The sequence below is a fragment of the Colobus angolensis genome, unplaced genomic scaffold (genome assembly GCF_000951035.1).
Source record: "Colobus angolensis palliatus isolate OR3802 unplaced genomic scaffold, Cang.pa_1.0 Scaffold41, whole genome shotgun sequence".
NCBI classification, from domain to species: domain Eukaryota; kingdom Metazoa; phylum Chordata; class Mammalia; order Primates; family Cercopithecidae; genus Colobus; species Colobus angolensis.
This window is the reverse complement of record NW_012117488.1, coordinates 5,692,313-5,719,318: the sequence shown is the minus strand read 5'-3', so window position 1 is coordinate 5,719,318 and position 27,006 is coordinate 5,692,313. Positions and strand designations below refer to the sequence as shown.

The 27,006-nt window shown below is 34.7% G+C and overlaps 1 protein-coding gene across 1 annotated transcript in view; it reads right to left on the bottom strand.

Moving 5' to 3' along the window:
* The window catches only part of COL24A1 (collagen, type XXIV, alpha 1), a 395,043-nt gene that overhangs the window by 92,505 nt on the left and 275,532 nt on the right, over positions 1–27,006 (bottom strand). The window contains exons 38-43 of the mRNA XM_011956095.1: positions 17,796–17,849; positions 15,446–15,553; positions 10,191–10,244; positions 9,930–9,983; positions 9,113–9,169; positions 6,444–6,497 (exon numbers count right to left, since the gene is read on the bottom strand). Of these exons, the coding sequence (XP_011811485.1) occupies positions 6,444–6,497; positions 9,113–9,169; positions 9,930–9,983; positions 10,191–10,244; positions 15,446–15,553; positions 17,796–17,849 (381 nt within the window). The remainder of the gene's footprint in view (positions 1–6,443; positions 6,498–9,112; positions 9,170–9,929; positions 9,984–10,190; positions 10,245–15,445; positions 15,554–17,795; positions 17,850–27,006) is intronic.

Here is a 27,006-nt window from a genome sequence, read left to right as displayed (position 1 = left end):
CTTTCTTTCTTTCTTTCTTTCTTTCTTTCTTTCTTTCTTTCTTTCTTTCTTTCTTTCTTTCTTTCTTTCTTTCTTTCTTTCTTTCTTTCTTTCGTGAATTAACATAGCTTGTGAATTAACATAGCAGGTTGAATGGTGGCCTCCCAAATATGTGTCTATGTCCTAATCCCCAGAACCTGTGAATGTGATCTTGTTTGGAAAAAGGGTCTTTGCAGATGTCATTAACTTAAGGATCTCAAGATAAGATTATCCTGGATTATCCATGTGGGCCCTAAATCCGCTAAAGAGCATAAGTGACACAGAGGTACACTGAAACAGACAACAGAGGAGAAGGCCAGGTGAAAACACAGGCAGAGACTGGGGAGAGGCAGTCCTAGGAATGCTGACAGCCACCAGAAACTGGAGGAGGCAGGAGTGTGGCCCTAGAGCCTCTGGAGGGAGTGTGGCCCTGCTGATCCCTTGAGTTTGGATTTCTGGTCTCTAGAACTGAGAAAATTACATACCTATTGTTGTAAACCACCCATTTTGTGATAATTTGTTATAGCAGCCTCAGGAAACTAATACAGTCAATAACCAAAGGAACAGAGTTTGAGAATACATTTCTTTTTCAATCTCTTCCTTCTCTGACAGTGTACTATGGTCTCCATTTTTACAAACTAAATTCACAATTATTTGGATGGTAGATTTACTGGGCTGAAGACTGGGAGCAGTCACTGGGAGGTATTACTATAATACCAAGAAACACCACATGACTGACATTTGGTAATCCGTCATCACCTTAGTTCTCCTAAGAAGGAATGCTGGCCTACCACATTTCCCTTTTCAAGTGTGTAAACAGAAACTAGCAACAACCCAGAAGCGTGTCAGATGAGAGTTACGCAGGAAGAATTCTGCATGTAATCTCTTTTATCCCTTTTCCTACTGTTCTACTAAATCAGATTTCTTTCTTCCTATTTTCTGTATATTACAGAAAGAATGCCTTACGAAAGAGTTATCAGTCCCATCTCCTGGGCTAGAAGATGAGATTGCATACATAGGTTAACAATATTTATTCTTACAGAAAAGTCAATTGAAGGCTTCTTTGTTTGCATTCTGAGGCAAATGTTTTTGGTTTAAGAGTCAACTTCCTGATAAAGGAAATGAAACCTGTTTAAGGAAGTGAACAGTGGCAAGAGAGAAAAGCTAGTCTGGAAAGCTTCTATATAGCACATGGCCACACTAAAGTAGAAACCACGATCACACATGACCCTTAGCAAAACATGAGCACAGCCAGCAATTAACAGAATCTGGCCAATCAAGGGGGAGTGTGGTATAAGTAAATATGACTACTTGAAGGTCACTTATCAAACAGGATTCAGGAAAGAAGTGGCAGGTGAATAGCTGGAGCTGAAGTGAGAGTGAGAATATGAGCAAACTACAAAACTCAAAACTATCATGCCAAATTATGGCTTTTCCACCATCCCTGTATGTAGTTTTACAGAAATATTTTCAGAATGATCATAGAATAGCCAACTGCCTCTCCTGGCTTTGTGAAGTATGAATGTAAATCTCACCAAGACAAACCTGCATTCTAAGAATTTCATTAAAACTACTTTGGTCCATTCTATCACTCCAAAAATTGACTATGACCATTTTTTTGTAATTGTAAAAATTCAATATGCCATAGAAAATGTTATTACAAAATTATGCAGGAGAGGTTATGGAAAGTGATGGAATTTGTCAGATAATATTAGTGGTGGGATGAGTTGAATGGCCAAAGGAACTTACAAAACATTTTATAAGGGAAATGGTAAGTTCAATCTTGAAGAATGAGTGTTCCGGGCAGTAAAGTGAGGACATTCTGGCAAGGAATAGCATGGCAAATAAAGGGATGCATGTGACAGAACATGTTAGACAGAAAATGGATCTGAGAGGGCTATGACTGGAGACAGGGAGTCTAGTTGGGAAGCTATTGAAATAATTTTGGCAAAAAATGATGAGAGCCTGAACTAAAGTAGGACAAAGTAGCTAGATCCCAGAAACATTTAAGAACCAAAAGAAGTGGCTGACTGTGAGAGATGAGTAGGGGTATGGGGAAGAAAAAGAGATTCATAGAGATAGAGTGAGTGAGTGAGAGAGAGAGAGATTGAGAGAGAGACAGAGAGAGGGAGAAAGAGAGAGAGAGACAGGGAGAGGGAGGGAGAGAGAGAGAGAGACAGAGGATTCATCTACTGGCTTAGACATCTAAATGGCTGGTGATACTATTCACTGAACCGAGGACATAACAAGAGGAAGATCAGATCAAATTTGGAAAGGATGAGGTACTATGGTTTGGCACTTATTGAGTTTGAGGTGCCTGTGATGATGTCTAATAGCTATTTAGATATGTTTGTCTGATGCTAAGGAGTAAAGGCCAAGTTGGGATTTAGTTATTTTATTGTGTGTAAAAATTCTATGACTATTGCCAACCTGCTCCCACTCCCCCCGCAAAAAGAACTTTGAGATGCAATATAATTTATTCAAAGTATTTCTGGGACTTCATCTCTCCTAAGCTTAACTTGAGTTAATCTTGGATATTTATGTTTCCATTTATACCTTTAAGTAAAATGTTTCCATTTATACCTTTAAAAAGTGGCTGTTGCCAGGATAATAAGTTTATTCCCTCCATGTCCTCTGGCTCTCAAGCCTCAAATAAATTTATCTTGATCTATGTGATGTATAGTTTTAGTTTGCAGGATGACAGCTATAATTGTTTTTCCTTTTATGAAATAACATGAAATAACTGTACATATTTTATAGCTAAAATTCACTAAGTTTATTTTTATACTGATTAAATGTTCTTATTCCCCATGTTTTTTATGTATATGATGTCCATGGGGACAGAGATTGTGTCTGGGATGTCCATGTAATATCCATGGCCCCTAGCTCGTCTCCTGGCCCATGGCAGACACTCAAATACAAGCTTAATAACGAGAGACATAGTTTTTGGTTTTTTTGCTGTTGTTGTTGTTGTTTTTTGTTAGATGGAGTCTTGCTCTGTTGCCAGGCTGGAGTGCGGTGGCACAATATTGGCTTATTGCAACTCTGCCTCCCAGGTTCAAGTGATTCTCCCTCCTCACCCTCCCAAGTAGCTGGGACTACAGGTGCGTGCCACCACCCCCAGCTAATTTTTTGTATTTTAGTAGAGATGAGGTTTCACCATGTTGGCCAGGATGGTCTTGATCTCCTGACCCCATGATCTGCCCACCTTGGTCTCCCAAAGTGCTAGGATTACAGGCGTGAGCCACTGTGCCTAGCCCAGGGACATGGTTTTTAGAAATGTTATCATACATAACACATAAAGTGTGTCAGTACAAGTAAGTATTCATTAATAATAATGAGCAGGACCCTTGACTTTGGTCAAAGATGCTTGTGAGTATAAACATTTTTTTTTTTTAAAGCCAGGTGATTATTCAGTCATAAAGAGAATAAAACGTTGATATATTTTATAACATGGATGAACTTTTTAAACATTACGCTAAGTGAAAGAGGCCAGACACAAAAGGCTGTATGTTGTATGATTCTATTTATATGAAATATCCGGAATACACAAATCCAGAGACAAAGAGAAAAGTGGTTTCCAGGGGTTCAGGGGAATAGTGGGTGACTGCTTGATGGGTATGGGGCTTGCTTTTGGAAGTGTTGAAAATGTTTGAAACTATACAATGGTGATGGTTTCACATGATGGAGTTCAAGACACACTACCCCAAAATATGGCATCTTGGAATATTGAATATTTTAAGCTGAAGGAATCTGAGGGATAGCAGGTGCAGAAAGGACTTTCTTACCTTCCTTTGATGCAGGTCATAAGACACTCATGTGAGAGATGCCCTCCCTATACGTGGAGGAAAAGAGCATCCTTATCTCCAAAAACGAAGGGATACAGAGAATAATCTGAATGAACAGTCCTTGCCTAGTTTTCCCCAGTTTACTAATCTTAGCCCATACCTTTGGCCTATTACATTCTTCTAAGACTTCCTCATCAAATCTAGCATAAAAACACTCAGGTTTAACTGTTTCTTTGGAGCTTTATTTTTTTACGAAGGCTTCCACATTACATAAAATTTATATGAAATTAATCTGTATGCTTTTCTCTTGTTAATCTGCCTTTTGTCACAGGGTCCCCCGCCAAGAATTCAGAAGGATAGAAGAAAAAGATATTTTTCCTCCACTGCACACAGTGTGAATGTGCTAAATGTCATTGAGTTGTAAAGTTTAAAATGGTTAAAATGGCAAATTTTACGTTACATGTATTTTATCCTAATAAAGAAGCTTGGTGATAATGCCATCAGTTTAGCAGAGGGAAATCAGCGTAGACAATATCCATATAGAAAAGTAAACATTTTAAAATATCAGCTGAAGCTATAACAAGATAACCTAATTCTAAATAAAGCACGGTTCCTCTGTATAAATCAAACTTGTGCTAGGAGAAAACTTGGCAAGGGAGAAAGTTGGATATTTCATGATTCTGAGCTAAGCGATATAAGTAGCATGGTTGTCTGGCACAAGATGGCTAAGTGTTTAGCATAGAATCACCAATACGTAAAACGATCCCTAAAGACTAAGGACTTAGGAAGAAATAAGACAGAAAGGAAGACATGGATCAAACTAGTTTATAAAACATCTACAGTTGAAAACTTAATCGGGGTATACAAGCAAAGGGAAGGAGAAGTAGATTAGACAGAGAACGTCGGGAAAAGTGAATGACTGTCCAGAATAACGCTGGCGGGGCTTTTCTTCAGCTAGCCAAGTGTGGAAATTCTTATCTCCTTTCAAGCGAATAGTTAACTGCTCATTTGATGGTAAATATACTGATTTAGCTACTGAATGTTCTGTAGTTGGTAGAAGCCAAAATGAGATATTGCAAGAACCTGGTTTTCCTGAGACTGTGTGAAGAAGTCACGCACAGAAAAAGCTGAGGAACTTTAAGAGGCTTCTCAAATTATGCTGGAAGCAGTTGGGTTGGCTTCTCAACTCAGAGAAAAGTAAATTTCAAATAAATCCACTTAATTCCTTGGGTTAGGAAACACTTGTAGATACAAATGTTATGTAAATTAGAAACAGAACACATATAACCTGCTAAAAATGTTTCTTTGAAAACAGAAAAACAAATGGTAATCGCAACAATTTCAGAAACATTTAGAACTATTCTCAACATCTGCTTCAAAGAGAGTTTTAGGGAGTGAAAGTTAATTTTTCAGATTCCTCTGGCCTGAGAAAAATCAACTTATTAATGACAGTTATCTATCTATCATCTTGTCCATTTAGTTTGGGTAATATAAATCTGCATTTCAGACATGACCACAGAAATATTACCTTGACAGAGAGATGTATCAGATCAATTAACTCATCAATTCATTATTAAAACTTATTATGTACAGGGATTAGAACTAGACACTGTACAAGAAAGAAAGAAGACATATGCAAAGTGGGGGAGCTAAGACACCTACACATTAAAAATAATTAGCAAAAAAAGAATAGCAACAGAAGATGGTAAAATGTTTGTGTTGAATGACTTAAATAAATAATACTATTACAGGACTACAGGAGAGAGCATGATTACCGTTACTGGGTCAGGGAAAAAGGAAACTTGAGTGAAATTATAAAGGATTTACATAAGCAAAGATTACATAATATTATAGGCAAATAGAGAATGCTATGAGCAAAGGAATAAGACAGGAACAATAGCGAGACAGGAGACAACCTCTAACTCTGTAAAGCAATTGACAATGTAAATAGAGAGGGAAGAGATATAAGGCAGGAATACAGAACATCCTCAAAACAAATGTGATTCTAAAAAATGACTCGGAATAATTCTACACACAGTCTAATTTTAGCTAAGTTGGTCATATAATATCCCTGTCAGGAATGGAAGAGGGTAAGAATTGACTTAAGCCTTGAGAATATAAAGGTATTTAGCCATCTATTTGACACCTCTTTATTGAATTCCTACTATATACGAGGAACTTTGTGTTCTAGAAACTGGGGGTATAATGATGAAAACGAGAGACAAGATTTTATTCTCATGGATCCTACATTTTGGTGGAGGAAGACAAACAATAAACCAAGAAACGAATATATTTAAAAGGTGACAAGATGATATAGCACAAAATGTCATGAAGGAAGTTGAGTATTATGGTCCAGAGTGATTGATTGTTCTAGATCTATTTTAGATAGGGCAGTTAGAGAAGGCCTCTCAGGGGTAACATTTCCGTGGAGATCTGAATGATGAGAAAAAGCAAAAGTGGGAAAAGACAAAGATGATTCTAGGAAGGAGGAACAGAACGTAGAAAGACGTTTCTTCTAGGATTAAAAACATAAGACATTACTAATTATCTCAGTAATGCTTCTTTTCATTTGAAATGGAATAGAAACACAGAGGACCCTATTCAAATTCAGAAGTAAGGGGTATAACTTGCAATTACCTTATATCCCTCTGCTCCAGGCTCTCCTCTCTCTCCTTGTTCCCCCACTGGACCCTACAGAGACCACACACAAAACAGTTTTACAGCTGGATCAAAGTATATGTGAATGCAGGTGATAAGATTAATGTGGTTTATTCTTTTGTCAAAAATAAAAAATCAAATATATGATTTGTTTAGTTCCATTAAATAATTTCAAAATATTGAATTTCAATGATACCAAGAACAACATAAAAATACACCAACCATTGAATTATATAAAGAAAAATCTCATAATGAATCTACTAGGAAAGATGTTGAAAAATGCAGCCCAATTAAAAATATGAATATTTTCACCAAGTGTGGTGGCTCACAGCTATAGTCCCAGCACTTTTGTAGGCTGAGGCAGGTGGATCCCTTGAGCCCAGGAGTTTGAGACCAGCCTGGGCAATAAAGTGAGACCCTGTCTCTACAAATAATTTGAAAATTAGCCAGGCATGGTGGTATGTGATTATAGTCCCAGCTACTTGGGAGGCTGAAGCAGAGGGATCACTTGAGCCCAGGAGGTCGAGGTTGCCATGAGTCATGTTTGCACCACTGCTCTCCAGCCTGGGCAATAGAGTGAGACTCTGTCTCAAACAACAACAACAACAACAACAACAACAACAACAACAACAGCAACAGCAACAACAAAACAACAAAATGTTTCAATTAGTACAGTATGTTATAAATGATGCTGGAATAACTTACGTTTTTACTAAATTTTTAAATGACTGAAAAAGATTTAAGCAGGACAGTTCAGTACATAATTCCATTAATTACAAAAGATTATGTTTGAGTGATCTTTTAAAAGGTATTTATACAGTAAATCCTACTTTACCATTCTTCATGAAAAAGTCTACTACTGTTGGCTGGGTGTGTTAGCTCATGCCTGTAATCCCAGAACTTTGGGAGGCTGAGGTAGGAGAATTGCTTGAGCTCAAGGGTTTGAGACCAGCCTAGGCAACAGAGTGAGACTCTGTCTCTAAAAAAAATTAAAAAATAATAAATAAAAATTAGCTGGCCCTGGTGGCATGAGCCTGCAGTCCCAGCTACTTGGGAGGTAGGAGGATCACTTAGCCCAGGTGTTTGAGGCTGCAGTGAACCAGCACTCCAGCCTGGGCAACAGACGGAGACACAGTCTCAGAATAAAAGTCTATTGTTTAATCTGTGAAATTTTTAATTTAACCTAAAAAGTACACTTATTAATTTTAATACTTAAGCCAAAAATTATCTAATAAACTCAGACCTACTTTTCCTGAACATTTCTAATAGAAAATCTTTAATATAATAAATCATCAAATTATCTACTATAAAATGAAATAGAAATATCAGCACCCACTAGGACCTACCATTTGAACAAAAACTTAAATTGAAATTAATTGAAAAAGCGTAGGATTTATTATAGAGCCCTAATTGACAAATTTTAACTTATTCTTATGTGGACAAAGGTAAGAGACATAATGTCAATACTACAATCTCTGACTCTGCTTTAATTATTTAGAATCTTTGTGGTTTAAGTTTCATGCCTGTCCCATGTCTACTGGATAAAACTACTATTGCTATGCTAGACTTTTAATATATTTATTATATTTTAGCTGACATTCTTCGATCCTGGCATACCTAAATCTGGGAAAAACAACCACTACTATACTCCCTTTGCCAAGTTTTTTCCATTTGCTTTAAGATTTTTACATTATTTCCTTATATTTCCCTCTGTTAGTGGTTTAGAGAGATTAAAATATTATTTGATAAAGAAACTTACATATTCTTTTAGATGTCTATATACCTATTGCCTCTATATGAGATGCCTTGATTTAATCAGAAAGTATTAGAATCTTTCTTGTCCATTTCTAAAACAAAGTATAACTTTCAGTCATCTCCAAAGAGTCAGGTCAAAATATCAGGAGTGACTACATATTCTGATCCTTGTGCCTTAGGATTCTTTTTCTCTATATAATACTATGTGAGAAATGGAAAATATAGCCAATTATATAATATTTGTTTCTATGAACTAAGAATTTTCATTTAATTCATTTAATTTACATATGGTCTTTAGACATTGTTTTAGTCAAACATGAACACAGGGACAGTTATTCAGATAATCAAAGCTGTAATAGCTACTTTTTAGAAACAATGGTTATAGTTAGTCCTTAAAATGTTTAGTAAGAAGTCTACAGATCAGTAATTTTTAAAGGTTATTGGTTCTAATAACTCAGTAAAGGGGTTTTGAAATCACCTGGCAACAGTGTGTAAACTGTTATAAGAAGTACATAGATAAGATTTTTTAATATTTAGAAATAAATCTGAAAGTGATAATTAAAGAAATATATACCCTAAAATGTCTAGAGTATATAAGTTTTCTGATAATCTTTATAAAAGTTGCTATCATGCCTTCAATTCAGAAAGCTAGATTTGGGAAGTCACTGTATGAACCCTATATATTATGCTAAAATACGACCTGCATATTTTTCATATTAAAGATTTTAATATCATTTAAATTTTGTGACCATAAATATCGCTCTCCTATCAAACCATGTGATAAAACTAACAAAAAAAAAAAACTCTTTGAAGAGATGTAATTGGTGTTGTGAATCTATTATATAATTATATTTTATCTTGAATAACCAGAATTATTTCAGAAAAAGACCTACTGGTTCACCTCGAGGCCCAGCTGGTCCTAGGACTGTGCTATCCTCTCCTGGGTAGCCCTAAAATGAAATAATGATTTATAAATAAAACTCAATAAATAAAATAAACTTCAAAAATACACAACCTATTACTTTTAAATATATTAGGAAATGCATTTGATTTTATCTTTTTTAAGTGGAAAACTTTGATGTAAGAAACTAGGCATATGGTATTTTATACAGAGTTGTAATTTGTACAGGATTCTTCTTGGAAGTATCGATTTCCTTTAATTATATAAGAAGCAGCTCAGAACTTTTCTTAAAGTGTCAGGTTTCAATGATACCATAAATTAAGATTACTGCTGTAGTTATTCCTAAATCATCAAAAAATTTTAATCTTTAATATAAATGAGACAGGTGCGGTGGTATGCAACTAGGGTGGGAGGATTGCTTGATTGGTTTGACTCCAACCTGGGCAACAGTCAAGATCGCTTGATCCTGACTCCTGCCCCAAAGACTCTAATATAAATGTACTAAAATTAATCATTTAATCTAGAGCCTTACGATTTCTTTAAATAATTAATTTTACTCTTACAAAGCTCTACAAATATTTTCACATATATTATTTCAGCTCAGTCTTGAAACAACCCGTGGAAGATATTTTAATAGTTTATTTAAATTTTAGCTCCTTGATATTATTTTTTTCTTCTGGAATTAGTAAAATTTTCAACTTTAAAAGTGCTTCCTTTATTCCTTGTAAATTTTTCCATGCAGTCTTTCAGGAATAATTCATGAGCTCAATGTTTAACTTCAGGATTAAAAAGCCAATATACACACAAACCTTTTCTCCTTTAGGTCCTGGCAATCCAGAGAGTCCTGGTTGACCCTGATGGCCCTACAAAAGGACAAGTAGACATTTATACATGCTCTACCTAGGTATTAGATACGGTATCATTACGAAATGAAAAATAGGATTTACTGTCTGGGAGGATGAGGCCTAAATATGTTAGAAAGGTTTATCAGAGAGATTTGCATATTTGGGATATCATCTTTAATAAAAATGTTTTCACGTGAATATATTTTTTCAGTTATAAATACTTACTCTGTACCCTGGAATTCCTGGTTCTCCATCAGGTCCCATCAATCCTAAATGTCCCTAAAAAACAAAGTAAATATTAATGAGAGAGGGAAAGTAGAGAATTGTCTAAATCATTAGACTTGTACTCCTATTATTTAAATTGTTACCTTTAGATTTTTCACGGTTGAAATTTACCTAGTTTGAAGTAGGAAAGCCAAAAATAACACCCCAACTTTTGTCTATTTTTTTTTCTGAAACACAAAAAGTTCTGTAACAAATGTCTTTTTGGTTTACTTCTGATATAAACATCCTTAATCATATTTAAAAAATACTTTCAGTTGTCAGAATCCTGCTGGTCCCTAACGAATTATTGGAAATGTGGTTTACATCTGTCAAAGCTTGTGCCAGATGTGGTCACTGAATATTAGAGAGTGCAACCTGAGAGTTTTTGACATTGTCACTACAGGATCCGGAACTCCATACTCATTTTTAGTTTCAGATGCTTTGATGAATATGGTTTTAGTCCTGGTCAAAGTTATTAAAAGGGAAATGGTTGACAACTTACATGTAATAGTTACTCTATGATTACTCTTATTATCAATATTTTGTAGATGGTGAAACCATCTATAAAGACTAATCAGCAAATGCCCTTAGCCTACTGAATAGATTGCTCAACTGAAAAAGTAAAAAAAAAAAAAAAAAAAACCCAGAAAAAGTCCTATATTTCATATTATCAAAAAGATTCCATATTGACTCTCCTATTTGACTCTCAAAACAAATAGAAGATGAGAAAATTAAGGCACAGAATAGGTATGTGACTTGCCAAATATCATACTAAAACTAAGTCTCTTGATTCTGCATATATAGTATTTCCCATTTAATCATACTGCTTCACTGTATTTGATGATTTCTTTAAAGTCCCAGCTCTAAAAAAGTTCACATTGCAACTATTAACCATTGATCAGTAAATTTAGACTCATTCAGTTAAGAACAAGTTTCAGTCTAAAAAAGGAACTGCACAAAATTAATTTTAAAACATTAATAAGAATTCAGCCATTACCTAGGTGAATAATCTAGAATAGAATGTAACCACTCACTATTCATTAGCTCAAGATGGCTGAATGACATATGCTTGTTTCAATAGTCCCATTCAACAAAAAAGAGAGAGAGAAAATGAAGGTATTTATTTGTAATAACAATACTGGAAAATAAGTAAACATCATCAGTGGACCAAAATTTTGTAATCTGAGACAGAAAATTAGGGCTGAAAACATACAAAGAAAAAAATTGTTGCAGATGTCCAAATAGTCTCAAGGAAATTTCAAATGCCGAAATCAAGACATTGAAGGGGCAAGATAGGTTCAGGTGAACTAACTGGGGAAAGGAGTCAGATATTCCTATTCTACTTATGCTGGGTAACTGATGGTAGCAATTGCCTAGAAGATAAGTGAATGAATGTGGAAACTGTTGCACAAAAAGCAGGCAATGCTAAAGGCTGCTGCTGACTCCAAGTGACTCTAAAGCCAATAAAACAAGAAATAAAATGTGCAATTCATAAAAGAAAAAATGAACCTTAATGTACCTAAAATATGTATGCAAAATTATGTAACCTTCCAAAAATAAGCAGGTAGAAAACATGATAAGCAGACCTCAAACTCTGTTTTGAGAAATCAGTGACTCAAATAGTAAGGAAAAAAAGCAGTAAGAAAGCTAGAAGGATTTAAGTAGCTTAGCTAACAACTTGATTTAACAGAAATACTTAGGACTGTTTATTAGCCCCAAAAAAGAAAAAGAAAGAAAGAAAAGAAGAGAGAAAAAGGAATGCATAATCTTTTGACAAAACTTGAGTATATTAGGCCTCAAAGAAGATTTTAGTAAATTTCCTCAAAGCGGAAATCATACAGGTCACATCCTCTGGCTATAATGCAATGTAATTAAAAATGAGCAATAAAAATTAAAAATCTACTTAAAAAGAAAGATCCTTTAAGATAACTCTTATTTAGAAGAAAATAAAATCTGAAATTGCAAGCTATTTATAAGTAAATGATGGTAAAAATACAAACATAAAAATATGGGAATATGGCCAAAGTGGCACTCAAAAGGAAACAGGTAGCTTCATAATGTATTTATTAAATAAATTACATAAACGGGCCAGACATTTAATTCAAGAAGAGATTAATATTAAAGCATAAACTAGCGAATCAGAAAACCATTTTAAAAAGTTGAGTGAAAAACCAAGTAGACACTTTGAACTGACTAATAAAATAGCAAAATATTTGGCAAATCTGATCACTGTAAAGAGTAGACACGATAAAACAACATTAGAAACAAGAAGGACACAACCACAGGAAAAACATTTAATTATAAGAAAATAGTAATTTCAAGTTTCACTTACTAAATATGAAAATCTAGATGAAATAGATAATTTTTAAGAAAAATTTCAAAAATTTATTTCAGAAGATACAAAATTTGAAAAGAAAGCCAAGATCTACTGTTAATAAAATAACAATCGGCTCAGATTGTTTTAATAGCAAGTTTTACAAAACCTTTGAAGAACAGACACAATATCTATGTCCCATACTGTTACAGAGCACAGAAAAATACGAAAAATTTACCAACCCATTTTATAGGACTTGTTTAACACTTATACCTAAATCCAGTTAGTGATAGTAAACATTAAAAAAAAGATGGAATGAAGAACGATGGACTGAAGAAATAGGCCTACTTTGCTTACAAATACAAATGCAAAACTTTTAAGGTAAACTAAATTCAATAAGCTAAAATAAAACTCTTAAATAAAAATCCATTTGCATTAAAATAATAATATAATTATCCTTAAGATTTATCCTAGGAACTCATGGTTGATTCAACTTTTGGAAATCTACTAATGAATTTTCTTATATTTACAAACAAAGGAGAGAAAGCACGGGATTATCTAAACAAATAATGTAAAAGGATTTGATAAAATTCAACATCTACTCTTGGTCAAAACTCTCATTTAAGAATGAAAAGAAATTTCTTTAAACAAATAAATGGTATATCTAAAAAACAACTGTAAACAACACTTGACATTATAAGCATTAGAAGCATTTTCACTAAAGACAGGCCCAAAAGACAAGGTTTTCTTCATCATGACTTCTATTCACTGCTCTAGTAGAAGTTCTAATCAATGTAGCAATTCAGACAAGCAAATAAGGGGAGGCAATATTATTTACCTAAAGAATCCCTATGAGAAACATCTACATTCGCTAAAGTGGATATAAGATCAAAATATAATAGCACCAACAGCACCACTAAGTTGATACAACAGAAAAAGGATTATATTAACACTGAGAATAAAACTCAAAAGCAAAGCAAAACAAAAACAAGACAAAAAACAAAAATACTAAGAATAAACTTAACAAGAAAGATTAAAGAACAGAGATAAGGGAAATATTTTATTGATGAATATGTAAGCAGATATGAGTAAATAAAAAGACTTAAGGTGTTTATAAAAAGATTCAGCATTGAAGGAAATTGAAAGTTCACATGAAAGAGATCATAGCAAGAACCAAACATTCTTGTAAAATGAATTATGAAGTATTTGCCCTAACAGAAAGTATCACAATAGTATAATAAGTAAAAGAGCGTGGTATTGACCCAGAAATAGACTACTAGATTCAGAGAATAAAGTAGAATAAGAACAGACCAATGAATATTTGAGAATTCAGTTTATGGTAAGGGTAGCATTTCAAAAAAGCAGAAAACAGACTGACCACTCAATAAATGGAATTGGAACAACTGTCTGTAAGTTTGGAAAAAATAAAATTAGTCTTCTACAGCTTACATGAAAAAAACCCCACAAAAATCCATAAAAACCTCCATATGTCTTAAAGAGTTAAGGGTAAAAATAAAGTTATAAGAGTATCAGAAGAATATGGAAGAATATTCTTACATACTTTAGGTAGGGAAGGCATTTCTAATAAAATAAAACACAGAAACTACAAGGGAAAAGACCGACAAGTTTGACTGTATAAAAATTAAAATGATCTATACAGCAAAGGATATACAAAATTAAAAGATAAATTACAGAAAGGAAAACATTTGTAATATATTTTGTAACATATTTTTAAAAAAATATTAATTTTTTAAGTATATAAGGAGTGATTGCAAATCAATAAGAAAAAGGCAACAATTCAATGTGCAGTATATATGAACAGGCAACTTCCGTAAGAAAAAAGTGCAATTGGGAAAGTGTAAATAGAAAAACTGCAATACACATTCTCACTTATCAGATTGGCAAACATCAAAAGAAGTGATATGAAATGTTGATGGTGGGAGTGTAAATTTGGTGAAACCTCTTGGGAAGGTAGGTTGGGAACATGTCAAATTTAAAAATTAATAACATCATAAAATGTTTTTGTACACAGGTCAAAGACAGAGAAATGCTAGTAATTTAAATAAAAGACAGTAAGAAAGGCCTAGATCACAGTAAGGAATGGAATACCGAAAATGAGCCTGAGGCAAACTTTCCTCAGACAACAAATGGATTATGCAATTATCTCTAAAAAGCCTTAGTGAAGTCTAGTACTTGTGACATTTAAATGGAGACTACACTAAATGGAAATACACATGCATTTTGTAAAAAAGCTTATGAAACAGAAGACTCAATTGTATAATCTTTTAAATATTTTGCATCTCTTTCATGCTGTGACTTTCAGAACAGGTCTAAATATATTCGCAATATAATTCAGCTAATATATGAGTTCATAAGTATCATGCTATACTTGTTCCTAACATCATGCAAAGTTCCTGAGAAAGACTGAAGATAAAATTAGATGTTAGATTTATCACAATTGGTTAGAAAAATAATATCCAGATAAAGCAGGTTTGTTTCCAACCAGAGAAAGAAAATCCATTTCAAGTAAACCTGATTTTCAAATAATTTGTCAATCATGACAGCATAGTTTTATACAGATACTAAATCCCAATTTTAAGTGCTGGCCATATAAAATTTCCTACTTTGGTTAGGAGTTATAATCTTATTTTTTAAAACCTCATTTCATATTTTATTTCCATTTTCATTTTTTTTTCTCTTTCCTTTTTCATGTCCAGAAACCACTAAGCCATTTAAGTACTGTGGAATGCTTACAATTCTCCACATCCCATGGAGGTAGATTATTTTCAATGGAACTATTGCCTTCTCTGTAAAGCTAATCAAGGGATGAAACTTTAAGGGCATGGATACATTTCTTTCCCATCCACAGTGACTCACTTCTGGAAGCAAATCAAATACTGACCACAGCACCTCTAGTTCCTCTGGTACCCTTAGGACCACTTTTCCCAATTTTTCCAGGAGAACCTCTGCTTCCAACTTCTCCTGTGGGTCCTATTTGTCCTTTATCACCCTGTGGATGATATTATTAAGAGAGAAACGTAAGAAAAAAATTTATACTTAGATTAATTACCTATATCATATTCCTGAATAGCTCCTGAGGAATATTTGGTTAACAGTATTACAGACCACCACTAACAATAATAACATGCCATCAGCACATAAGTTATTTTAAAAAATAAAAGTAATTTTGGAAAAAGATAAAAAAATTTTTTGACCAAACAAGCAGGGGGTATCTGGTGCTCATGCTGAATTCCAGATAACCATTTTTTTTTTAACTTTTGAATTTTGCTATATATGTATGTAAATATGCATGTATGTATTGTTACTATAAGAAATCATAAGGTCTTTGAAAAGTCTGTTTCTATAGAGAATTTTTTTTTTTTTGAGACGGAGTCTCGCTCTGTCGCCCAGGCTGGAGTGCAGTGGCCGGATCTCAGCTCACTGCAAGCTCCGCCTCCCGGGTTTCCGCCATTCTCCTGCCTCAGCCTCCGGGGTAGCTGGGACTACAGGCGCCGCCACCTCGCCCGGCTGGTTCTTTTTTGTAGTTTTTAGTAGAGACGGGGTTTCACCGTGTTAGCCAGGATGGTCTCGATCTCCTGACCTCGTGATCCGCCCGTCTCGGCCTCCCAAAGTGCTGGGATTACAGGCTTGAGCCACCGTGCCCGGCCCTCTATAGAGAATTTCAATGCAACAAAGTCTGTTCAATACAAAAAGAGCTCCAGTGTGCAGTTCTGTACATTCAGGATCATCACTCATTGGCTTGGAGTGCGCCTTGAAAAATCTGTAACATTTTTACATCATTTTACATCTTTCTGAAAACTAATTGTCTTCTGCTTTCTATTAGACAAACTGACCTTTCTTTTTTGTTGTTTTTTTTTGAGACTCAGTCTCACTCTATCACCTAGGCTGGAGTGCAGTGGTGTGATCTCGGCTCACTGCAACCTCTGTCCCCCAAGTTCAAGCAATTCTCCTGCCTCAGCCTCCCAAGTAGGCGGGATTACAGGCGCCCACCACCATGCCTGGCTAATTTTTCTGTATTTTTAGTAGAGACAGGGTTTCACCATGTTGGCCAGGCTGGTTTCGATCTCCTGACTTCCAGTGATCCTTCCACCTTGGCCTCCCAAAATGCTGGGATTACAGGTGTGAGCCACCACACCCGGCCGACAAACTGAGCTTTCTTTAGCACCAAAATATAGCTGCTCTTAAACAACACTGTGTTATTTTTCATTTCTTAAGTGAGAACCAACCTGTTCTATTACTGATAAGCAAGACGACACAAAGAAAAACTACTGTGAACACAGTTGGACAGGAAATTTTGGGGATTTATAACAGTTAAGAGGCTTTATTTTATTTTTCCAGTGGTGCAGGTTGTTATTATACAAAGACTTGCACTGTCCCACTATTAATGTTGATTTTAGACATAACACTCTATATGATGAAAAAAACTTCAATATTGAAATTATTTTTAATGGAAATGAATGGCAATTAAATGTTATCTCATTAGTTTCTCTTCATTATTTATTATCCCTATCTACTGTCTAAAAATTCTGAGAAAGACTGACTAGGTATATATCAGCAGAAATGCTAGAACTGGATTCTGGAAATCAAAATATGTGTGACTTGAAGTTAATTACAATAAATAATTCAAAACTGTCATAGTCCAATGGGAAAACCATTTTTATATTTCATCAATACTTGAATAGACTATTGATTCCATATTTATATAAATATAAATTTTCATTATAATGTACTAAAATTTTATAAATACAACCAATTATTAGTAAAATATAAAGTAAGCAAATAAAAATATTCTTGATTTGAAGTTCTTAATATATGGAAAAAGTAAAATCAACTTAGAAAAACACATTAACAACAAACAATTATAGTTACATTCTTTTCCCTCAAATACTTTACTAAAGTTGTTATTGAATAGCACAAATGGTATAGTATTTTCCTTTTATCTTTCTTCTTGCCCATGGTCTACTAAAAGAATTTCTGGCAAACAAGAGAAAGAAAGAAAAGCCAAGATTTTCTACAAACTACAAAATGGAAAATTTGCCTTCAAATAATCAAGATAATAAGTACTCCTAACTGAAATTAAATATTAATTTATATAAATGTATCCTTTAAAGCAATATATATAATTATTTACCACTTTACTATCTAGTCTAAATAAAAACATCACAGCAGTCTATGGAGCTCTGGATACATCAGAAGAAAGAAAACCTGCATAAGAAAACGTAAAAAATTACCTTTTTTCCTGGACGACCTCTTTGCCCTGGAATTCCCACAATTCCTTCAGGTCCCTAAAATATTCAATATAAAAAAGGAAATAAATGATTAAAGAAAGGATGAGATGGAGTATTTGAATACTTCTATCAGATAATCACTGGATTGGATTGGACGAGAAGTAAAAATGAGGGCTACTTTCCACATTATTATGTTTGTATCGTTTGAAAAGAGGTCACAATGACTTAGAGGCACAGCTGTTATTAGCTATAAAGTTCACATGCACAAACTGGCCAAGACAGTCGTAATTACACTGTTCATTATTCTAGGTGGAAACTTACTTAGATTCAGTATACCCATTTTAATTACAGAGAGTGTAATTAAAGTTAACCCATGCCTTCTATGTCACAGGCTGTAAAAAATGTTTAACAAAAATAAACAGGTATAAACTCAAATGCATCAATTTCAGCATTTCTATCAGCTACTGGGAGCTCAGCATCTTGTGGAAAGTACAGAACTCCTGCCTATCCAATGAAGTCTCCACACACATACGAAAGGAAGTACAGAGTATAAAATACACGTAGTACATGGTCAAGGAAAATTTCAAGGTATCTAATACGTGGTCAAGGAACATCTCAAAATTTCACTGGAGTAGAAAGAGTTAAAGAGATATTCTTTGGTCTGTGGGAAAAAAAAGAAGGAAATACGGAGAGAAAAAGGAGGTAATCACATAAAACTTAAAAATAATATTTTCATTTCAATTTGTCCTTTGTTTAGCTAAAAGTAGATTACAATTTTTCAAGATACACTGTTTTTTTTTGTTTTTTGTTTTTTTGTTTTAAGTAAAGGTGGGGTACCATGTGAATTTTCAGGTAAACAATGGTTAGGCTTAAGTGAGTTCCACAGTAAGCCAGGTCGCAAGTTCTAAAATGGCTAATAATTAATCACAACATTCCCTGCATTCGCTGGAAATGAAAATGGAAATCTCAAATTTGTGTCCCAAAAGCTTGGCAAACTGCAAAAATGATGTAGACAAGAAATAACTTGTGGTTTACCACTGTGCTATGTAGGCTCTAGATAAATATTTGTTGAACGAATAAACAGATACCTAAGGAAATGACTCATACCCTATGCTCCTGAGCAAATGCTCTTCTAGCTTCAGAAAATCACTGAATTTAGAGGCCAAAGCTGTTGTGCTCTATTGCTGTAGTTATAGCTGCATCCAGAGGTAGAAATGGTAGTTGCACTAGCATGAAGAATTCTTTGAAGTTAACGAGGCCTTTCAAAAAGAGGCTGATTAATCTTCACAGAGATTAAAGGTATGAGCTTTTAAAAGTCAGACTGCTTCCATTTCATATTCTGGCACCTAACACCTATATGGCCATAGGTAGATTATTTAATTTCTAAAGGCCTCAGATTCCTGTTAAATGAAAGAGGTATAAAAGAACCTCTTCAAAGACTAAGAGCAAATGAGAGAATGCATGTAAAGTTTAGAAAGTTTAGAAAAACTAGACTTATAATGAAGAGCTCAAAATATGTTAGTAGTTATTAACCTCTGCTGTTTATTAGAAGTGTATTATACAATATTTAAGTACACGTAAAGATGCTAAAGGGTACAATGAAAACCCATTTACCTACCACCTACTTTGAGAGAACTAATATATGTGAATGTATGTGTGTGTGTGTATATATATATATACATATATATCTCTACATATATATATACACATATAATTGAAGCCCCACATTAAACACATAATTTCCAAACTCATCACCCTTTTTCCCTACTCAGGTGCAGCCATTGTCTTGAATTTTATTGTTCCCACACATTTCTTAGTAATTTTACTCCATTTGTATCCCCAAACAATATGTAGTTATTTTACATCTTTAAAAATTTTAAAAAAGCAGTAGCATACTTTATGTGTTCTCCTGAAACTTCTTTTTAACACATTTTTGTTTTGAAATTACTGTGTCTTTAATTCATTTACTTAAAAAAAAAACTGCTACAGGATTCCATGTTATTATCAAACCACAACTTAAGTATTTTTCCCATTGGCTAAAGTTTTGGTGGTTTTCTTTTGCTATTACAGACAATGCTGGAATAAACACCCTGTACATGTCTCTATGTGCTCATGTCAAGAGTTTTTATAGGGTACATACCCTGGAATTGAACTGCTGGGTTTTAGGATATATGCATCTTCAAGCATATCAGATATTTGCCAAACTGTTCTCCAAAGTGATTTTGCCAATTTACATCCTCAATGGCAATGTTTGAGAGTTCCACTTACTCCATATTTCCTGTAATGCTTGATTGTATGAGACTTAAAATGGGTGTAGAATGATATTATCATTTCAATTTATGTTATTGGTTATTATGGAAAAATGAATAGCTACTCATAAAGTTATCGGACATCTATATCTATATGTGAATTTCTGGTTCCTATCTTGTGCCCATTATTCTACTGGGCTGTCCTTATTGAGTTACATGTACATGTTTTTATACATACTTATATTTTTTCATTCTATATATCACAAATCTCTTCTCCCAGCCTGTATCTTATTTTCTTACCTTGTTTATTATGACTTTGGGCTAACACAAGTTTGCAATTTTAATGCAAAGTCATTAATATTTTCTTTCTGTTTCTTTTAGTGCTTTGTCTTAAGAACTCTTTATTGCTTGCCCTTTCTTTATAAGGTCATAAAATATTATCTTAAATGTTTTCCCAAGAGTTTTAAGATTTTGATTTTAACAGTTAAGCCTTTAATCAAATTGGAATTTAATTTTGCAGGATACGTGTTTGTGTGTGTTCGTGCACGTGCGCATTTGTGTGAGGGAGAGTATTTTTTTTTTCCATTTGGATAACCAACTGTACTAGTAACATTTATTAAATAGTTCATTTCCTTATAGATCTGTAGTGCATAATCAATTTGTCAAAAATCAAGTTTCAAAATATGCTTATATCTGATTCTACATTATCTTCAGTTTCCATTGGTCTGTTTGTTTATTTGTGAATGAGTATGACACTAATTTAATTACTCTAGCTTCAATAATAAGCTATATTAGATAGGTCAAGTTCTCTCTTCCACCTCCTCCACAACCATCCCACCTCTGCACAACTTATTCTTTAAAGTTGTCTTAATGTTGGCCCTTTGGTTTTCCACACAAATCTTAAAATCACTTTTTATCAATCAAGTTTTATTAAAAATCCCATCAGGATTTTGACTGAAATTGTATTAAATGTATTGAATAATTTAGAAGATTGATAATTTTATAATATTGAGTTTTCCTATCGTGAATATAAAATACCCGTCAATTTATTTAGTTCTTTAATAAACGATTATAATTTCTTTAATTGTAAACATTTTCCACATCATGTTTACAAATATTTTGTTCAGATGTATTGCTAGATACTTAATTTTGTGGCTAATTGTGTTGGAAATTGCATTTTAAAATACCTAACTGCTCGTTACTGGTGAAAAAGAATGGAACCTATTTTTGTATATCACTTTTATTTATGTATTTAGACACACTGTCTTGCTATGATGCCCAGGCAGGACTTGAACTCCTAGGAACAAGCAATCCACTCACCTCAGCCTCTTGAGTTACTGGAAGTACGGGTGCATGCCACAGTAACCAGAGTTATTATTATTTTTTTTTCTGTCTAACTTTTATTTTAGGTTCAAGGGGTACATTTGCAGGTTTGTTATGTGGGTAAATTATGTGTTACGTGGATTTGGTGTACAGATAATTTTGTTACCTAGGTAATCAGCATAATACCCAATAGGCAGTTTTTCAATCCTCACCTTCCTCCCACCCTTCACTCTCAAGCAGGCCCGAATGTTAATTGCTCCCTTCGTTGTGTCCACGTATACTCAAGGTTTAGCTCCAACTTATGGAGAACATGTGGTATTTGGTTTTCTGTTCCCACATTAATTTGCTTAGGATAATGGCCTCTAGCTGCATCCATGCTGCTGTTAAGGACATGATCTTGTTCTTTTTCTGTGGCTGCATAGGATTCCATGATGTATATATATCACATTTTTTTTAAAGCCAGTCCACTGTTGATGGAGATCTAGGTTGATTCCATGTCTTTGCTATTGCGAATGGTGCCGCTCTGAAGATAAATGTGCATGCATCTTTACGGTAGAACAGTTTATATTCCTTCGGGTATATATACAGAAATGGGATTGCTGGGTCGAATGCTAGTTCTTTTTAAGTTCTTTGAGAAATCTCCAGACTATTTTCCACAGTAGCTGAGCTAATTTACATTCCCACTAGCTGTGTATAAGTGTTTACTTTTCTCTGAAACTTCACCAGCATCTCTTATTTTTTGACTTTTTAATAACAGTCATTCTGACTGGTATAAGATGGTATCTCATTGTGGTTTTGATTTGCATTTCCCTAATGATTAGTGACATTGAGCATTTTTTTATATACTTGATGGCCACATGTATGTCTCTTTTGAGAAGTGTATGTTCAAGTCCTTTACCCATTTTTAGTGGGGTTGTTCGTTTTTTGCTTATTGATTTAAGTTCTTTACAGATTCTGGATATTAGGCCTTTCTTGGATGCATATTTTGCAGATATTTTCTCCTGTCCTTAGGTTGTCTGTTTACTCTTTTGACAGTTTCTTTTGCTGTGCAGAAACTCTTTAGTTTAATTAGGTTCACCCGTCAAGTTTTGTTTTTGATGCAATTGCTTTTGGAATCTTTGTCATGAAGTCTTTGCAAGGGCTGATGTCCAGAATACTATTCCCTAGGTTCTCTTCTAAGGTTTTTATAGTTTTGAGTTTTACATTTCAGTATTTAATCCATCTTAAATTGATTTTTGCATATGATAAAAGGTAGGGGTCCAGTTTCAATCTTCTGCATACAGCTAGCCAGTTATCCTAGCACCATCTACTGAATAGGGTAAACTTTCCCCATTGCTTGTTATTATCAGCTTTGTCAAAGATCAGATAGTTGTAGTTGTGTGGCTTTATTTCTGGGTTCTCTAATCTGTTTCATTGGTCTGTGTAACTGTTTTTGTACCAGTACAATGTTGTTTTAGTTACTTGCAGTATAGTTTGAAGTCAGGTAGTAGGATGCCTCCAGCCTTATTCTTTTTGCTTAGGATTGCTTTGGCTATTTGGGCTCTTTTTTGGTTCCATAAAAATTTCAGAATGGCTTTTGCTAATGCTGTGAAAAATGTTCTTGGTAATCTGATAGGACTGGCATTGAGTCTTTAAATTGCTTTTGAGAAGTATGGCCACTTAAACAATATTGATTCCTCCTATCCATGAGCATAGAATGTTTTTACATTTGTGTTGTCTCTGATTTCTTTCAGCAGTTTCTTGTAATTCTAATTGTAGAGATCTTTCACCTTCCTGGTTACTGCATTCCTAGGTGTTTTTTTTTGTTTGTTTTGAGACGAAGTCTCACTCTGTCACCAGGCTGGAGTGCAGTGGTGCGATCATGGCTCACTGCAATCTCCATCCGCTGGGTTCAAGCGATTCTCCTGCCTCAGCCTCCTGAGTAGCTAGGACTACAGGTGTGCACCATCACGCTCAGCTAATTTTTGTAGCTGAGAAGGGGTTTCACCATGTTGGCCAGGATGGTCTTGATCTCTTAACCTTGTGATCCACCCACCTTGGCCTCCCAAATATTCCTAGGTATTTTATTCTTTTTGTGGCTATTATGAGTGGCATTAAATTCTTGATTTGTTTCTCAGCTGGGATGTTATTGGTGTACAGAAATACTATTAAGTTTTGTACATTGATTTTGTATTCTGAAACTTTGCTGAAGTTGTTTATCAGATCTAGAAGCCTTTGAGCAGAGACTATGGGGTTTTCTAGGTATAGAATCATATAATCTGCAAAAAGAGTTTGACTTCCTCTTCTCCTATTTGGATGCCTTTTACTTCTTTCTCTTGTCTGATTGCTCTGACGGAGAGTTCCAATACTATATTAAGTAGGAGTGGTGAGAGTTCCATCTCTCAAGGGGAATGCTTCCAGCTTTTGCCTATTAGGTGTAACATTGGCTGTGGCTTTGTCATAGATGACAGTTATTATTTTGAGGTATGTACTTTCAATGTCAAGTTTGTTGAGGGTTAACATGAAGGCATGTTGAATTTTATTGAAAGCTTTTACTGCACCTATTGAGATGATTGCATGTTTTTTGTTCTTAGTTCTATTTATGTGATGAATCACATTTGTTAATTTGCATATGTTGAACCAATCTTGCATCCCAGGAATAAAGCCTACTTGATCGTAGCTTTTTGATGTGCTGCTACATTCAGTTTGCTGGTATTTTGTTACAGATTTTTGCATCTATGTTCAACAGGGATAGTGACCTGAAGTCTTCTCTTTTTGTTGTATATCAGAATGATGCTGGCCTCATATAATGAATAAGGGAGGAATTCCTCTTACTCAATTTTTTGGAATGGTTTCAGTAGGATTGGTACAAGCTCTTCTTTATATCTCTGGTAGAATAAGGCTGTCAATCTGATCCTAGGCTTTTTCTGGTTGGTAGGTTTCTAAATTACTGATTCAATTTCAGAACTCATTATTGGTCTGTTCAGGGTTTCAGTTTCTTCCTGGTTCAGTCTTGGGAGGTTGTATGTTTCCAGGAATTTATGAATTTCTTCTAGGTTTTCTGGTTTGTGTGCAGAGAGGTGTTCATAACAGTCTCTGAGGTTCTTGTATTTCTGTGGTATTGATGGTAACATCCCCTTTGTCATTTCTGAATGTGTTTATTTGGATCATCTCCCTGTTTTTCCTTATTAGTCTAGCTAGTGGTCTATAAATCTTATTTATTCTTTCAATAAATGAAGTTTTGGTTTCGTTGATCTTTTGTATGCTTTATTCTCACCTCCATTTTGTTCAGTTCAGCTCTGATTTTGGTTATTTCAGCTTTTGGGTTGTTTTGCTCCTGTTTTTCTAGTTCCTCTAGGTGCAATGTTATGCTGTTAATCAGATATTTTTCTAACTTTTTAATGTAGGTGTTTAGTGCTATAAACTTTCCTCTTAACACTGCTTTAGCTGTATCTCAGAGATTTTTGTATATTGTATCACGGTTTTCATTAGTTTCAAAGAATTTCTTGATTTCTGCTTTAATTTCATTGTTTACCCAAAAGTTTCAGGAGCAGACTGATTAATTTCCATTTAATGGTAGAGTTTTGAGAGATTTGTATTCTAATGATTCCTGAATTATATCACCTGTTCTCACTCCATCACTGACCTTCTGATTACCCTACCTAATGATAGCTCTTTGCATTTCTATTTGGTGTCTTAAACTTTATGCACCCAAAGCCAAAGTCTCAAAATCCCTCCTGCTAATCCTAAACTGCTTTCCTCCTACTCTTCCCCACCTCCACTGTAATGAGGCAAAATTTGAAAATTAGTAAAATGGTTTTCTTTCTTGCCTCTTTGAATATGAGGACTTTGTCTGTTCAGCCTCAGGTGTCTGTATGCCCAAAGGCTGAATGCCTTAAATAGTATTTTTCTATTTTCCTTGTTTCCAACTTTTAACATTTCACAAGTTGAGTCTGCAGCACCTAGCACACAAAGCTGTCCTGTGATAGAGAAGACACTTTCCATGTATTACTATAAGGCTTTTTACTAGATGTTAGAAGGATGAGGATATGATATAGGGGAAGTAAAGATAAGCACAGAGGTTTTGTTTGTTTGTTTTGGCTCCAGGAGAATGTGGGAAGGCAAAGGAGGAGAGAGAGAGACATATTTTCCTTTTTCTGAGTTTTGTCAGAGAGAGGTCTTTGTTCCCAGCTACTCATTTGGAATTTGGAAAGGTATCTTCTGTAGATATCACCTGGTGTGTAGCCCTGCCAATATGGTTACTCAACAAAGTCAAAATGAGGAAGACCATATGGTTACATTTTCCTGAGCTACTCTTCGATTCCTATATGATGTAGATGGCAACTCAGAAACAGCTGGGAAGTTCATGGCGGGAACGGGGTGATCACTACTCTAGGAATATATAGCTCTACAATAAGGGCTGAAGAGCAGGTTTCCTTGGCTAGTACTGAATAAGGACCACAGCAGACCTCAGAGACATCTATAGAAATTAGTGGGACCTGATGTGAGACCAGTTCAGCAAGGGAACCCTCTTCTCCAAAAAAAAGAAAAAAGAAAGAAAATTACTAGACGCAAACATCAGCACCAGAAACCATCAGGGTAGACAGTGAGGGAAGATCACCCTGTCCCAATTAGCATGAATAACAACTGCATCAATATCCAAGGCATCCTCATCCTTGCCATCACAAGACACATAGACTCAATGCTGGAAAGGAGTAAAAGAAAGAGGTCAAGGACTCAAGTCTGAGCACCTGAAGAAACTACTACTTTATATGATTAGATTAAGCATTCAACTGAATCAGATTTTAAATTTTCTCTTTGCCTGCTGCCATCCGCCCCCCCGACCCCACTGCATTCCACTAATCAGTAAGTAGGAGCTTGTGAGGAAAAGCAGATGAGCCAGAAATAAATAAGTTACATATTTGCATATCTCTAAGTACAAATTTGTTGCTCTGTTACACATTTAATGGCATGATCATTCATTCAGTTGCTCAGGCTAAAATCTAGGGTTTATTATTTATTACTTTATCCCATCTTCTCAACATCTAAACCAGGAGCAAATTCAGTCAGCTATGCCTCTAAAATATGTCTTGAATGTGATCATTATTCACTATCACTGTGTTTTCTTATTCCAAGCCACCATCATTTTTCATTTAGACTACTGCCAAAGCTTTATAAGTGGTTTGGTCCACTTTTAACCCCATAGTCCACTTCTTCACAATAGCCCAAATAATCACTAACAATTTTAATCATACCCTTCTCCCTGTTCAAAACCTTCCACATGACTGTCCATTGCAATGAGAATAATCACTAAACCTCCTATCGTGGTCTATAATACCCTATGATCTGACTCCTACCATTTCTCTGACATCACGTTTTCCAATTATTTACTACAATCTAGATACAGGGCTCTTTTCCATTTTTTTCTTTCCTTTTTTAAAAAATAGATCAAGACCCCTTCTGCCTTAGGGCCTTTGCATTACATATTCCCTCTATTTAGAAATCTCTTTTCCTCAGATAATCACATAGGTGGCTTTCTCTATGCTTAGGTGCCTGTCTCAATGTAGCCTCAGGTAGTACTTCTGTGATCACCCCAAATAGGTAACCCCTTTACCAAGTCACTCCACATCCCTGTAACATATTTTCTCCCTCCCTCCCTCCCT